At 32.8% G+C, this 14413-nt stretch overlaps 2 protein-coding genes across 8 annotated transcripts in view; both read right to left on the bottom strand.

Annotated features, from left to right (window-relative positions):
- The window catches only part of LOC130449112 (tetraspanin-5), a 63123-nt gene extending 56940 nt beyond the window's left edge, over window positions 1-6183 (bottom strand). For 3 of the 6 annotated variants that reach the window (XR_008910422.1, XR_008910423.1, XM_056786796.1), the window contains exons 1-6: window positions 5824-6151; window positions 5475-5595; window positions 5087-5160; window positions 4959-5033; window positions 4392-4490; window positions 1351-1479 (exon numbers count right to left, since the gene is read on the bottom strand). Coding sequence is in view for 2 of the 6 variants with exons in the window: in XM_056786796.1 (XP_056642774.1) it covers window positions 1351-1479; window positions 4392-4490; window positions 4959-5033; window positions 5087-5160; window positions 5475-5595; window positions 5824-5934 (609 nt within the window). In the remaining 4 variants the exon portion in view is untranslated. Of the gene's footprint in view, window positions 1-1350; window positions 1480-4391; window positions 4491-4958; window positions 5034-5086; window positions 5161-5474; window positions 5596-5823 lie in introns of all 6 variants that reach the window. The other 3 variants (XR_008910420.1, XR_008910421.1, XM_056786795.1) reach the window with 2 other exon arrangements.
- Window positions 6184-6560: 377 nt separating this feature from the next.
- LOC130448644 (bumetanide-sensitive sodium-(potassium)-chloride cotransporter) overlaps window positions 6561-14413 on the bottom strand; it is a 45504-nt gene continuing 37651 nt past the window's right edge. For both annotated transcript variants that reach the window (XM_056786093.1, XM_056786095.1), the window contains 2 exons: window positions 10259-10370; window positions 6561-6795 (listed from right to left, as the gene is read on the bottom strand). In XM_056786093.1, the coding sequence (XP_056642071.1) occupies window positions 6660-6795; window positions 10259-10370 (248 nt within the window). In that variant the 3' untranslated portion in view covers window positions 6561-6659. The remainder of the gene's footprint in view (window positions 6796-10258; window positions 10371-14413) is intronic.

The raw sequence follows: 14413 nt of genomic DNA, 5'->3' as shown, positions 1-14413 counted from the left end.
GAGAACAGAGACAGACACAGAAAGAACCACATGTTTAAGTTTAATTCAATAAAATATATCGTTACTCTGCATTTACAAAGTTTATTATTCATAATTATTGTAATATTTCATAGAATAGTGTTTCTTTATGAATAAATGTGAAAGTTGATCAAGTTGTATATGTTGCATTCGCATCCTGAATGAACTAGTGTAAACTCCTGTAAACGAGAAGCTCAATAAAGCTGCGAGCATCGTAATACACACAACCTACGTAATGAACAGGAATTCTCAAATCTTTTTGAGGAAGCAAGAAAGTTGAGTTCCACTGATATAAGTGCTCCGAAATGTATTCTACCCGTTTATCGAACACGTAACCACCGAGCTTGATGCTCGCTTTAAGTCTCACGAAGAAGCAATTTCAGGAATTCAGTTGTTTCTGCCTAACCAGACTCAAAATACCGAAGCAGCGAAGAAATGTATAGTAGGGATAGGAGCAACATTTCTTAGTGAAGTGGAAATAAAAGGTTTGGTAAGCGAGTATGAGCTCTGGCACAATCATTGGTCTAATCAGAAAAAGCCCTCTACCATATTAGAAGCTATGGACGGGTGTGACGAACTCTTTTTCCCAACGGTTAAGAAGCTTCTTCAAATCTTAGCGACACTTCCAGTGTCAACTGCCACGCCTGAACGCAATTTTTTTTTTAATAGGTACTCCAAAACCAAGATACGGTTAGCTCACTTTAGCCTATGGGGAGCAAAACAAAAATCAGTGGTTAAACCCCCCCCCCCCATTGAAAAGGTATAAATACGTCCCTGTTCTTGCACCATCTTTGTCAGCCTGTGTTAAACATCTACCGGTATTACCATGCGATCTTCATGTATAATTATTGAAAATTTTCAACCTTTTTTTTTCATTAATTTTTTCAATATATTTCAATCGACAATCAGTTGAATATGGAGCTTTTAGTTTTTTAGCGGATATTGTGTGTCCTTTAAGAACATTTTCAGAGTCATATATATTCCATTTATGAACTACGTATGCACTTACGAATTTAGAGTGGCAGCGGGACATTTCAAAATAATTTTAGATTACTACAATCTATTTTTCTTTATCAGAATAAATAGTTTTTTGTTAGTTAGAACTAAAATTTAAAATGTGCCATTAGTGATTTGGATAAATTACTCAATTCCTTACATACTCTGACCGACGAATTAAAAAAAAAATGTTTCTAAAAAATATATTTAACAGCTTTATTGAAAGTGCTAACTATTTTAAAGATACTTATCTCATTGTGAATTTAAAATCGATGAATTATTCAGTAAAATTGACAAATTCTATTGAACAATTTTATATTGTAAGAACAAACTCACGTTTGGTTTTCTCTTGCAACAAGAAAATGGCACACCACAGGCTTCTCTGCTTCCCACATCTTTTGAAGAACAATTGAAATAGTTATTCCTGTCCCAGTCTTTGGGCCCTTCAATGCCACAGCACTGCAACTGTTAAAAATCATAACATATTAATCAATATACAATATTACATTGTAACTTTGATAAATACAAATTTGATGAAGCAAATACGTTACTGAGAAAATCGAAACTATTTCTCCGTGAAAACAAATATTCAGTAATTAAGAGGCCAATCCCTGTAGAGACTAATATGAATATGCTATTGATCCTTTTGTTCTAACATAATAATAATTTCCTATTTAAAATTAGGATATATTAATCATATAGTTTCGTGGTATAAAGTGTCCCTTATTTTATCCTCAATTAACGTATCGTCTCGGATCATCTAATTTTTATCTTATATTAATGTGACTGTGAATGACCATAAAATGACCTACCTAATTTCTAGTTATTATTGTATTCGTTAATATTTATCAGTAAGCCAATTTGTACACTGCCCACTCCTAATGGGAACCAACTTCATTCCAAGTGTCCCTTAGACACATGAAATTCCATTATTGTAATGAGCTATATGCCAAACACATGTGGGCGAGAAAATCTCTATAAAATAACCTGTATCTATTAGTTGGTCAATGGTTTTAAGCGTATATTTATTGACCAACAATTTCTGGGATTTTAGCAGTTTAATCAAAGGTAAGTGATGTTTATTGTACTCCACTTTAGCATAGTGATTTAGAGATGGATGTCGCGAAAAGCACATCATTGTTTCATGCAAAACATGACCAAAAACTTTGCTGTCAAAGAAGGCTTTATTATATTTATGGTACGGGATATTTATCTTAGGATTTCTGGTGTTTTTATAAAAACATATTAGAGATAGGGGTAAGTTACACAATGATATTTGAATTAAATGTGCATTAAAAAAATTTGGGTTAAAACATTATTGTTGTGAAGATACTTCCAAATTTTACTTGGAGACAATTTTCAAGAATAAAGCTGAGTGTTACTATGAATTACTGTGAAGATAACAAACAAAATGAGCTCTCCACCTTATCCACCTTTTCAGGACATATTCTGTGAGTTGAATTTAGATGTTTATACGCCCCAAAGACAGATTTTTAACCCATGTGAAGTTATCCACATTACAAAATGTACTAAAGTTTTGCGAAAAAATGTCAATAGAGGCGACATTAATGACATCATAATAGCTTACATAAATTCACAATTCAAAATTGAAGATTAAGGGGATAAAAATTTTGTAAACACGCGGTTTTGAACATATTTCACGATTCTGTACCAAATAGATAAAAATTTTTAAAATTATCTTTATCTATTGCAAAGGACACTTAATGTAAGTTTTTTATTATACTGTCATAAAAAATTCTTACAGTTTACATTTTAGCCGAAAATATAGACGACAGAGTTTATGGCATTCTTGTTGTTGGAAAAGAATTAGCTGGGACTGAAAAAGAAAAAGACAGAGCTAAGCAATCAAAGAAAAGAATTAATCATTCACTATGGACTTTCAGGCTGTAATGAACTGCCCTATTTCAATGCCAGTGCAATTTCCTGTAGGAAAAAGTTAATGCTACACAATTTCATGGTTTATAATCTGGAAAATCATGACGCAGTAAATTACTGGTGGGACGAGACAGAAGGTCTACATCTACATTTACTTCTCTTATTATAAGCCATATTAATGAAAATTGTTCCAGCACTCGCTTTCCTATAAATTTGTAGTCCGAAGGTTGCAACTACAAAAACACTATTGAATTTAGCAGTTGAGAGAGAACAAATCATTTTCCAAAAATTATTTTAAAATGGCCATAATCAAATGGAATGTGATAGTGTGCATAACCTAATAGAAACTAAGATTGCGGGAAGAAAAATACCTACCTTCCAAATGAGTACATCAAGCACATGGAACAAGCAAGGAGGAATCCATTTCCATTTAGATCACAATTGTTGACACATGAATTTTTTCAAGATTCCACTTCAAAAGAAGTGGCTTATAAAAGTATTGGGCCTAGATATGTGAAGGATGATCCGATAGTGAAATATCCTCGGGTAATTATGTATGAACCAAATGAAAAGAGAAAACAAAATTTCCTTCAAAATAAATTTTGAAGATGAGGTCCAACCACTGCCAATAAGAATTAATCCTAAGGAACTTTAGAAAACAATTCACAAGCAATTACACAGAAACAGACTTTCAAAAAGGCATGATAAGTACAAAAATCTACAAGAGTTAAAGGCAGATTGTCATTATTTTTATGGCAATATCCCTTATGCCTAAAACAAGTTTTTCTAATGGCAGCATTTTAGTTTGTTTCTTAAAGCTGTAATAATTTTGCGGTGAAATGAAACAAAATTGCAAAATGAGGTTTTATGTTCTCCCATAAATCTCCCTAGTATTTTTGTAACAAATCAGCCAGATCAGAATTTATTTATATTGTTTTGAGCAGAATATCCCATATCTGAAGCTATATTCTTGATAAGTAAAGTATACCACTTTTTATCATGAATTATGACAGATCACATTTCTTCAATGATATCAAATAAAAAAAAATGAACAATTACCCATTATTTGAATGAACTATACTGTTTTTTACTTCCCCTTAGAAAAGGTTTGGATTGATAAAAGGGTGCTATTTGACACGGCTAATCTGTATACTACTGAAACTGTCTTAAGGGCATTGAGTCAAAATGCCCACACAGAGAAGGCTAGTATAGTGATGCAAGCGGGTCATTTAGTAAAGTGGAGGATGGAGTAATTTCCATTTATATATCAGAATTAGTGTTCAAATCAAGATAATTATTAGATATTGAGATTTTAAGAGTTCCTTATATCAATTTTGAAGTTAGTTTTGTGTTTCCTAAATATCATATAGACCCTTCATTTATTAAGCTAAGTTCATCTAATTTAATAATAACAAGACTAAATCATATGAGAATGTAAATAAATAAGATTACCTAGATATATAATAATCAAACTAACATACCCAGTCTTCCTGGATCCAATCAATCAAATTTTGTTGATCAGGATCTTCCCTGTAGTGGATTATGAAGGTTTGAAATCCAATAGTAGCTTGGGATTTAATCTAGAATTGGTAAATATTTATAATATATACTATTTCTTCATAAAATTAAAATAAAATATAACTACTATCTATTTGGCACTTGATAAATCAAGAATGTACCCATAATTCATGAAAAATGAAAAAGTTATTCAGTTTTATTTGCAAAACATGACGAAAATATTCTATTATTATAGTTTTTTTTTCATTTTAAAATATATTTCGAGGGTTACAATAATTTGGAAGCAAAAAGCAGTTTTTATATTTACCGCAAAACAAATAATAAAAAACTGCATAAAATATAAAATTATCCCAATAAATTAATTGTCATCAAACATTGTCTAATGTATACTGTGAAATTCAAATTATAAATTTAATTGATAGCTACCAGTCATTAAATCATGGAAACATATTACTGTTACTGGGAAAAGAAAATCAATAAAAGTTTTCAACTATTTCACTTTTCCAATAATTCCTAGAAATGCGACTCACCCAGTCTTTAAAAATAAATCCAAGAATACCTGCAGTCATTTCAAATAAGAGAAGTACAGACAGGAATATTGCATACTGAAATAAACATACTTGTATGATTTACCATAAAGCAAATTCCAAAAACTTACTGTAGCTAAGAGGCATGTATTTTCTCTTAAGGCTCCAACACAACCTGTAAACCCTATCACAAATGTTACAGTTCCTGGAAAGAAACAATATAGTGGAAAATAGTTCAATCATGAAACAAATCAACATTAAAATGAAGCAATATGTTAGGAGTGTTCAAAAATGTAGATACTGAACTATTGACTAGTAAAACAATTATACCTAGTTATTTTAGATGAATATTGATAACTTATTGAAATAAAAAAAAGATCTTAGAGATGTGGAGAAAGTTACCATATTCCTATTATCTAGAGGTATAAACCAATAAGGACTAACAACTTAATTTTCTAGTAAAACAACAAAAAAAAATTAAAAACTTTTTAATAACTAATAAGTTATATGATTACTTACCTATACATATTAATACAAAAGCAGGGTCGAGTGCAACATTGGCTACTTTACCCAAATTATTAAATATATCTTTTTCACTCCAAGCCCATACTCCAATTGTTAAAATTCCTAATCCCAGCAACTAGAAGCACAAAAATATCACAATAGGATTTATATGGTATAAAAGGGTTTGTAATTTTAAATATTCATTCATTTATATTTCTAAAAATGCATTTAGATGAAATATATTTTTTTTAATAATTAGTAATGTTAAAAATTGTAAATTAGTTTCTTTTCTTACGTATTAATCAAGTAATTGAAAGTCTACCCACTCACTACAAATTTTTATATTTAGGTCATTAATACTTACCCAAAATAATACATTGAAACCAAATATCATATATTTGAGACAGCTGCTGACTTCAGTACTTTCCCTTCGGTATTTTCTGACAGTGGGCATACTTGGTACATTAACAGTCATTATGAATGAACCGAATTATAAGACTACTGACTAGAAAAAGTATTCATCAACATTTTAATATATAAAAACTTTGAATTATAGTTTATGCAGTATATTTTACAATAACACCTTCTATAAGCTGAATATCGAGTTACATCATGCAGAGTTCAAGGTAATGAGGAAATAATTTTACAGTAATCTATTACTTTCAAATTACAGTCAACAAAAGGTAATTTTTGTTGACACTGACACTAGCGATTCGATTGAACTACTTTTGACAAATCAATGGAAACAAATCAGTGGTACCAAATCACGTCACGTTGAATTCAGTACATTAAATAATAAAGTTTGTTTTGATGTGAGCACGTTATAAAAAAAATTGAATTGCAGGATAGATGTTAACTATAATTTGATTAAGTTGTGAATTGGGATTTTTTTTCTCGATTAACATGTAATGAAGTAAAATAGCACCCTATTAGTTAGATAACCCAAATATCATGTTAAAACTTCATATCTTAACGATCCTGTATCAACCAAGTAGTACCAAAAAGCTGAAAGTATTGATAGAAACATATCGATCAAAACAGGTTTTTAGTTACAGGTAAACTTGAATTGGAATTTAATTTTGATGCAATAAAACTATCCAGTAATTTATTACTTTTCTTTATTTCTGGCAAAATACGATTTAGTTATATATAAATTAAAGATCAACATATTACAGTATATACAACATAAAATACTACAACTTAAGAATAAAAAGTTAACACAGACTGTTGGTTGCCTCGAACAAGTAAATAAGGGGGCAAATCTTTGGTAAGTACCTCCAACCAAGCCATGTATAACGGCGCTGATACAGTGCCTTTTCTGGGCATGGGAAGGGACCTGAAGAAGACAGGAAATAATTAACAATTTTAGTTATGGAAAACATGCAAAAGGCACTAATATATGGAAAAGTGTTTATGAACAAAACCAAATAGTTGAATAATAACATAAAGTTGAATTTTGATTTACTCATAAATGAAAGATGAGTATTTGTCTTTAAATATTATAGTTTTTGATGGAAATAATTGTAGAATTGAACGCTTATTCAAATAATTTGGCTTGCGCTGCAAAACATTTTGATAATGAATACGATCAGGCACTAAATATTTATTGTTTCTAGTAGTCCTAGTTTCTCTTATGTATTATTATATTGTGTTTATAAACTTTTACGCTCGCGACCAAGCTGACGCCTTCATTACGAGTTAAAGTTCGCGTTGGAAACGAAAGTTTTTATCTTGCCTTTGCCATTGGGAATTTAATTTGCTGGCCCTATATGGACCGATTAGAAATGTCATTTCACAAAACAACAAAATATTTTTCGTATTTCGACATTTCATTTGCATGGTCTCTCTTTCATTTGTTTTAAGATTTAACATTTTTTAAATTTGTAAATATTGTTTCTATCCTGTTGAATGGCACAACAAAATAATGAAATTGTACTTAGGTTGTCACCATATCATTGTGAACTGAACCCTATAGAATTGATTTGGGCTAACTGAAAGTGGTAGCTGAAAATACTATTTTTAAACTAAAAGATATGTAAAGGATCTTTTAACGCAAGCAAGCCTTAAAATGTGAGAAACATTCACTGGCAAAATTGTGTTGCACATTTCATGAAAAAAGAAGATGATAAATAGTTAGAAAGGATTATGGATGATTAATAGAACCAATAATCGTTTCTTTCTCTAGTGATGACAGTGAATCATTATTTATAATTTTATATAAATTTATTTAGTGTTTCATAAATTAACAATTAAAAGACAATGTAATTAATAGTTATGATATGATTAGGTAGGTACTGTAAAATGTTTATATGTTACAAATAATGTTTAATAAAAAAATATGCGAATAGTTCAATGATATTTTCACCACACCTGATTTCCAAGTACCGAAATTACTGTTTTCACAATGAGAATTAACTATAATAGATTGTCTATTGAAAAATAGGCCCTTCTTAATACCATTTGGAAATTTCCTGTTCTCTATATATACCTAATCTTGCTATGAAATATTCCAAATAAAAAATCTATGGAAGAAGTGATGACAAATCCACTATTCTGCTAAAGTGTATCACATACAGATATATTCTAATGATTCATTTCTATTTTTAAATCAAATAAGTTTTTGTACGTGCAATGGAATATTTTCTTATATTTCATACTTAACCAATTTTTTATCCTCATCTTCATTTTTCATATAGCTGAATTTTCGAAAAATAAACATCCTCTGCTCTCTGAATAATGCAATTTTCGTTTAGTGGGCTTCTTCATTCGAATCGATTCAGACTTTATCATTGTTTTAAAATTTTTTTCACCAATAAATATAAAACAAAACGTCATTTGAACCAAATTCGACAGCTGTTATTAATCCTTTTTTAATTGGCTAAGCGCTGGAACGCGAGCATCGAACATAAATGGCCATCACCCAGCGTAAACTCGGCGTGAACTTGAACGCGAGCGCGGGCGTTTGTGCGAAGTGTGATTTATAAACACATAAATCACACTTCGTAATCTGTTTAATTTATGTTAAACGTGAACGAGGGCGTCAAGGCAACCGCAAGCGTGAAAGTTTATAAATTCACTTTTATAGTAAATTCACAAAATCGACGTAGCTTCATACGAGTATGTTTAATTTTATTATATATATTTATTATGTATATTCTCAGTCCAGCGCATAAAACTTTAGGTCTAAATGACTCTACTAGCCATAAGCTAGTGATATCTTGACAATATCTCATTAATACTTTAAAATATTGACAATAATTTTGATTGTAACGTCTTTATTTTCTTCTTCTTATTTCTTTATTGATAACAAATATTGATGCAAATCCGAAATTTGTGATTTAGGACATCAATATCGGTACAAAAGGGAGAATATTGACAATAGATTGATTGTGTGGGGTCGTTTATCAATATTTTCGTCAATAATCAGATTAAAAAACATTTTATAAGGATATGGATGCATGAGCCGGTTCTCAAATTACGTATGTTGCAGTAGTTTTGGGACAAAATTTAGAAGTTTGAGAATAGTTTGTAATAATAAGTACAGTATCAAAATGGCTTTGTTAGCGAATGTTTATTTCCTTGACATTAAATGAACAAGTCCTATATTAGTTGCCTCAAAACGTCTTATCAGTTGGAAATTAGAAAAAGCCTTGATAATGTGAACCATGATACCATGTTTGAACCTCTAAAAAACAAGGGAAAACCAAAGAGATTGTAACAAAGACCGAAAAACTAAAAGTATCCTAAATATACTTCAAAATAATTAACACGGATAACATAGTGTCACCAAATTAGGCGGGTACATTTCACGAATGAGGGAGTGCCCTAACAATGTAAAATATGAAGAAAAAGCAAAATTCGCTGATAAAGTTCTGGTCTGGTGCGCGATTTCGACAAGAGGAATATCCATTCCTTATTTGAGCTTATGTAGAGGGGGAAACTGTAGATTCTGAAATACGATGAAACACATGCCTCACCAAATTAGTTGCATTAGTAAGGCCACATCACGTTGGAGACGATATGATGTTTTGGCAGAACTTTGTGGTCTGTCATTATGCAAGGGCATCTCAAAATTGGTTAAATAAAAAACATACCTTTTGTACCAAATCAAGATAATATCTCAAGCCCGTCCAATTGAAGATTATTGGACATTTTTATCAATAAAGTGCATGATGGAGGGTGGCAAAAATATGCAAAATAGATGTTTATGAAAAAATAAATGATGTTCACTCTTAATGTTATTAAGTAGACCGAGGAACGAATTTCTCTTATGATTAGGTTAGATTAGGTTTACTTCAGCTTCCATTAGGCTCCAGTCAAAAATCCGAAACGAAAGTCACTGAGTTCTATTACTGGTAAAGTTGGAAGTACTAATTCCCGACACTTGTGACCTCGGTAAATGGATTATGTGATAGCAAAATATGTGTTTTATTATGATTTTGAACCGGGCAGTCATTCTCCTCTTTTTCAGATTTCTTAACTTCTCTTTGTTAGTTCAAGAAATTGATCCACATATTTATTTAAAAAACCAATTATTGTAATACTAGAATGAAATCAACTAAGCTACAATAAGGGCTCAAATATTTCTGCAAATACCAATAAAATACATCATGAAGTACAAAGCGCACCAAAATAAAAATGAGCTAGCTAAAATCGTGAAAACTAAACAATAGAAAGGTAGTGACATCAAAAACATAAATGCTTAACTTTTCTCTATTTATTGAATACTGCTTTGTTAGTTGGTTCTCGTTGTGTACATGCATATTTTTTAATAAGTAGTTAATTCATAAAATACTTACATTACAACTAGGTTGGCGTCACTGGAATGTTGTAAAAGGAGTTCACGTAAGCGCAACTGCCGGTAAGTTTTGTCTTGTGAAGCTGCAATTTCCGCTGCGCTGATCATACAATCTACAAACAAAAAATAGAGAAAATCAACAATATATATACAAAAAAATTATCTAATAATTTTCGCGAATGAATTTGTAATACAACAATGAAAGGCTCTGTAAAACTGTTTCTTTCGCGGACTATTATGAATATTGAATAAATAATCATCAGTAAACGTCTATATAGAAGTTAATAGCTTCTTAAATTATTTTTTCAGTAGATATTGGTGAGTATGTCTGACTATGTTTGATCCCAAGGATTTTTGTCATCCATCACTTTAAATTTTAGCTGTTTTTTCAACAGTTTCATTTGTGTTTGTGAAGAATCCAATTGTCACAAAGCTGTATTTTACTATTTTCCAGCATTATCTAAGACATACGTGATTGTGTCAAATTTAGAGCCTTGATGTATAAACTAAAGATAATTTGATTTCATTCAACCATCCAAAAATCTACTATCATTGTATATAATTCTATTTTGTCTTAAAGAAGCTAAAAATACAGTTAAAGTCAAAAATAAAAAAACATTACTCCTTTGACCAAGGATTATTTAACCGAACTGCAACTAAGGTTGCATGAATACAGAATTTTCTGAATTTTTTTAGACAAACTTTTTACGTTAAAAAGGTGAAAGTAAATAATGAATAGTTGATTTGGTTGACAATATCATGTGATTCATAGTGAAAGAAAGTTGTTGTGGGCAACTCTCTTTTTTTGCCAGATACTTGCTTGACTTCATTGGAAAAAAAGGAAAGTTATTTTCTTTCTAACGGAGCTATTATTTTTATATTCATGAATCCTGAAAAACTTATTCGCATTTTGCTACCTAAAGGCCGAAATCAATTTTACAACAAAAATATGTGAAAAGAAAATGTATATTCTTGATATATTCAGAATATAACTTGAATAAAGTTAACAAAAAACTCTGTAATAGGGACAGTATGTGGAGCTGAAGTAAAATATAGTAAACTGCCCCTACAGGATATTCATTTTCTTGAGAAGTAAGGGGTAAATGTGAAAACAATTCGAATGGGAAATTGGCTGAATGGTCTGATGAAGTGACAATATTGTCGTTACAGAATAGATATTCGATTCAAATAACTCTAGTTATATATATAGCATCCACAGAAAATCCACACTGGATGCAAGAGTATCGTACTCAATACCCAGAGAAAGTTAATGTTTGGGCGGGAATAATAGATAATAGGATTATGGGCCATACTTTTTCGAAGAAACCTTAACAGGTCCTCGATATTTAGAATTTCTTGCTACCTGAATTGAATCGGCTGTTTCCAAACAGAAATGATTTATGGCTGCAGCAAGATGATGCGCCTCCACGCTATGCTGTATTGGTGCGTAACTATTTGAACAACATCTTTCCAAATCGGTGGATAGGTCGAAGAGGAAAAATAGAATGACCGCCTAAGTCTCTTGATTTGACTCCTCTTGATTTCTTTTTATGGGGATACTTGAAAAGTAAAGTGTACCAAAATAGACAACAAAATATCAATGAACTCAAAGAAAGGATACGTATTGAGATTGCACAAATAACTCCGGAAGTTATAGAGAAGTTTCGAGAAGAGTTCGCGGCACGTCTTTCTCATTGTATTTTAGCTGAAGGTAAACAATTTGAGCACTTAATTTAGGTTTCGTTGTTTTTAATTAGTAATACATATTAAATATTTATTGTAATAATAAAATTTTATTAATTTTTTAAACAAATACAAAAATCAATTACTGTACATATTGATATGGCTGAATAGGTATTTAAATAATGTATTACAACACCCACATTTCCATTTAAAAATTTTAACGATGACGTCATCACGCTCGCATAGATGACGTCAAAAATAAAAAGGTATCCTCACAAATAGCCCGTTTTAAAATAAAAATCGACGGGTTTCAGGATTTTTCCTTAAAGTCGCAGGTTTACGAAATAACGAATTTATTCCTTTCATCTACACCATACTGTATATATATATATATATATATATATATATATATATATATATATATATATATATATATGTGTGTGTGTGTGTCTGTGTGTGTGTGTGTTTTTTTATTTATAAGAGGGGGGAATCCTTTTTACAGATTCCAGGCATAGGTGGTACGCCTGGATATGTGAGACTAAACTCTGCGGCGCTATTGCCCCTACTCACTAAACCCTAAACCTCTTATCTTCTATCCTCTCATCCCCCGCGGACCCGCCTTTTAGTCATTACATCGCAGAGGGAGGAATTAGCTGCTGCTCTTCTTTCTGGTAGCTAAGATTTTATATCTTCTTTCTTCTAGTGGACGTCATTCGCTCTTCTTCTTTCAATGGAACGCAGTTCCGTAAGGACTTCCGTGACAAACGAATTGATAGTGTTCCAGGCAGCTTCTGATGACAGCATTTCTTCTACTATTGTCTCTGGCTGGATTCTCTTCTTTAGGATCGTCTCCAGCTCATCTCGTTGTGGATAGAATCGTGGGCAGTCAAAGAAAACGTGCTCTGCGTCTTCATTGATTCCTGGGCAGGACGGGCACTCAGGTGAATCATCATGCTTGAAGCGGTGAAGATATGTCCGAAAACATCCATGTCCTGACAACATTTGCGTCAATTAATAGTTGACCTCGCCATAACTCCGATTCAGCCAAACGTCGATCTTTGGTATGAGACGGTATGTCCATCTTCCTTTTGTTGCGGCATCCCACTGCGATTTCCATCATGTGATGCTGTTCTGCCGTTCTTCAGCTCTGAGTTCCTCGGCACTTAGTGTAGTTGACCTCTTTCGTTGGTAAAGGTTCCTTCTTTCCTCAGCTAGAACTCTGAACTCTTGCAGCTCCAGCGCATCTGCCCAAATGGATATTCCATAAGTGAGCACCGATGTGACAACTGATGATAATAGTAGTCTTCTGCTCTGCTTTGGGCCGCCGACGTTGGGCATCAGTCTTGCGAGACTAGCTCTTACTACTGATGCTTTGGCACTGACGTGTTCTACCTGGTGCTTGAAGTTGAGTCGGGCATCAAGCATCACTCTCAGATATCGGATATACGGTTGTGATGTGATTTCTTGTGTACCGACTTTCAGCTTGATGGTCTCTACTGTTTTTCTGCTACTAATGAGCACTGCCTCAGTCTTGTGTTTCGCCAGTTGGAGATTCATTTCTTCTATCCATTGGTTGACTTTGTCAAAGGTGATGTCGAACATATGGCTTATCTCATCAAGATGTTTGGCAATGATCCCGACCGCTACATCATCTGCGGACGCTATCAGTTTGACGTTACTTGGTAGTTTCAGTCTTAACAGTCCGTCGTACATGACATTCCACAGGAGTGGGCCTAGAACAGAGCCCTGAGGTACACCTCCTGTAATATCGTACTCCTTAGGACCATTCTTCGTGTCAGATTTGAGAACTCTATCGGTAAAGTAGCTGGCTACTATCCTACACAGATATTCTGGAACGCTTTTCTCTCGTAGAGATTGCATGATGCAGTTCCAGTTGGCGGAATTGAAGGCGTTTTTGATGTCTAATGTCGCCACCAGGCAATACTTCTTTGTGCCGCCTTTCCATCTGGTTCCTGCGATCGCTTCCTTAGAGATATTAACAACCAGATTAATCGCGTCCAGTGTTGATCGTCCTTTCCGAAATCCATACTGGTTGTCTGCTAGGAGTTGATAGACTACTTCTTCTATTCGTTGATGAATTATACGCTCTAAAACCTTACCTGCTGTATCTAACATGCAAAGTGGGCGGTAAGATGACGGTTCATCCGGCGGCTTTTTTTCTTTCGGAAGCAGTACCAGTCGTTGCTGTTTCCACTTCTTTGGAAAGGTCCCTTCTTTGAGGCAGATGTTGTACACGTCTAGGAACAATGTCGGTGCTGCCTTTAAGATGGTTTTCAAGGCAATATTAGGGATTCCGTCCAATCCCGGCGCTTTACTATTTCCTACACCGTTACAGGCCTCCACCAGCTCCTCTTCAGTGACAGATGGTATGTGGTCCAGTTCACTTGGAGCCAACTGATAATCGAAGTTTCTTTGCTGTGGGAACAGCGCAGTGACGATTATTTGAAGGAGA

This window comes from Diorhabda sublineata, chromosome 9 (assembly GCF_026230105.1).
Source record: "Diorhabda sublineata isolate icDioSubl1.1 chromosome 9, icDioSubl1.1, whole genome shotgun sequence".
NCBI lineage: Eukaryota > Metazoa > Arthropoda > Insecta > Coleoptera > Chrysomelidae > Diorhabda > Diorhabda sublineata.
Note: the sequence above shows the minus strand (reverse complement) of the source record. Positions and strands in the feature narration are given on the sequence as shown.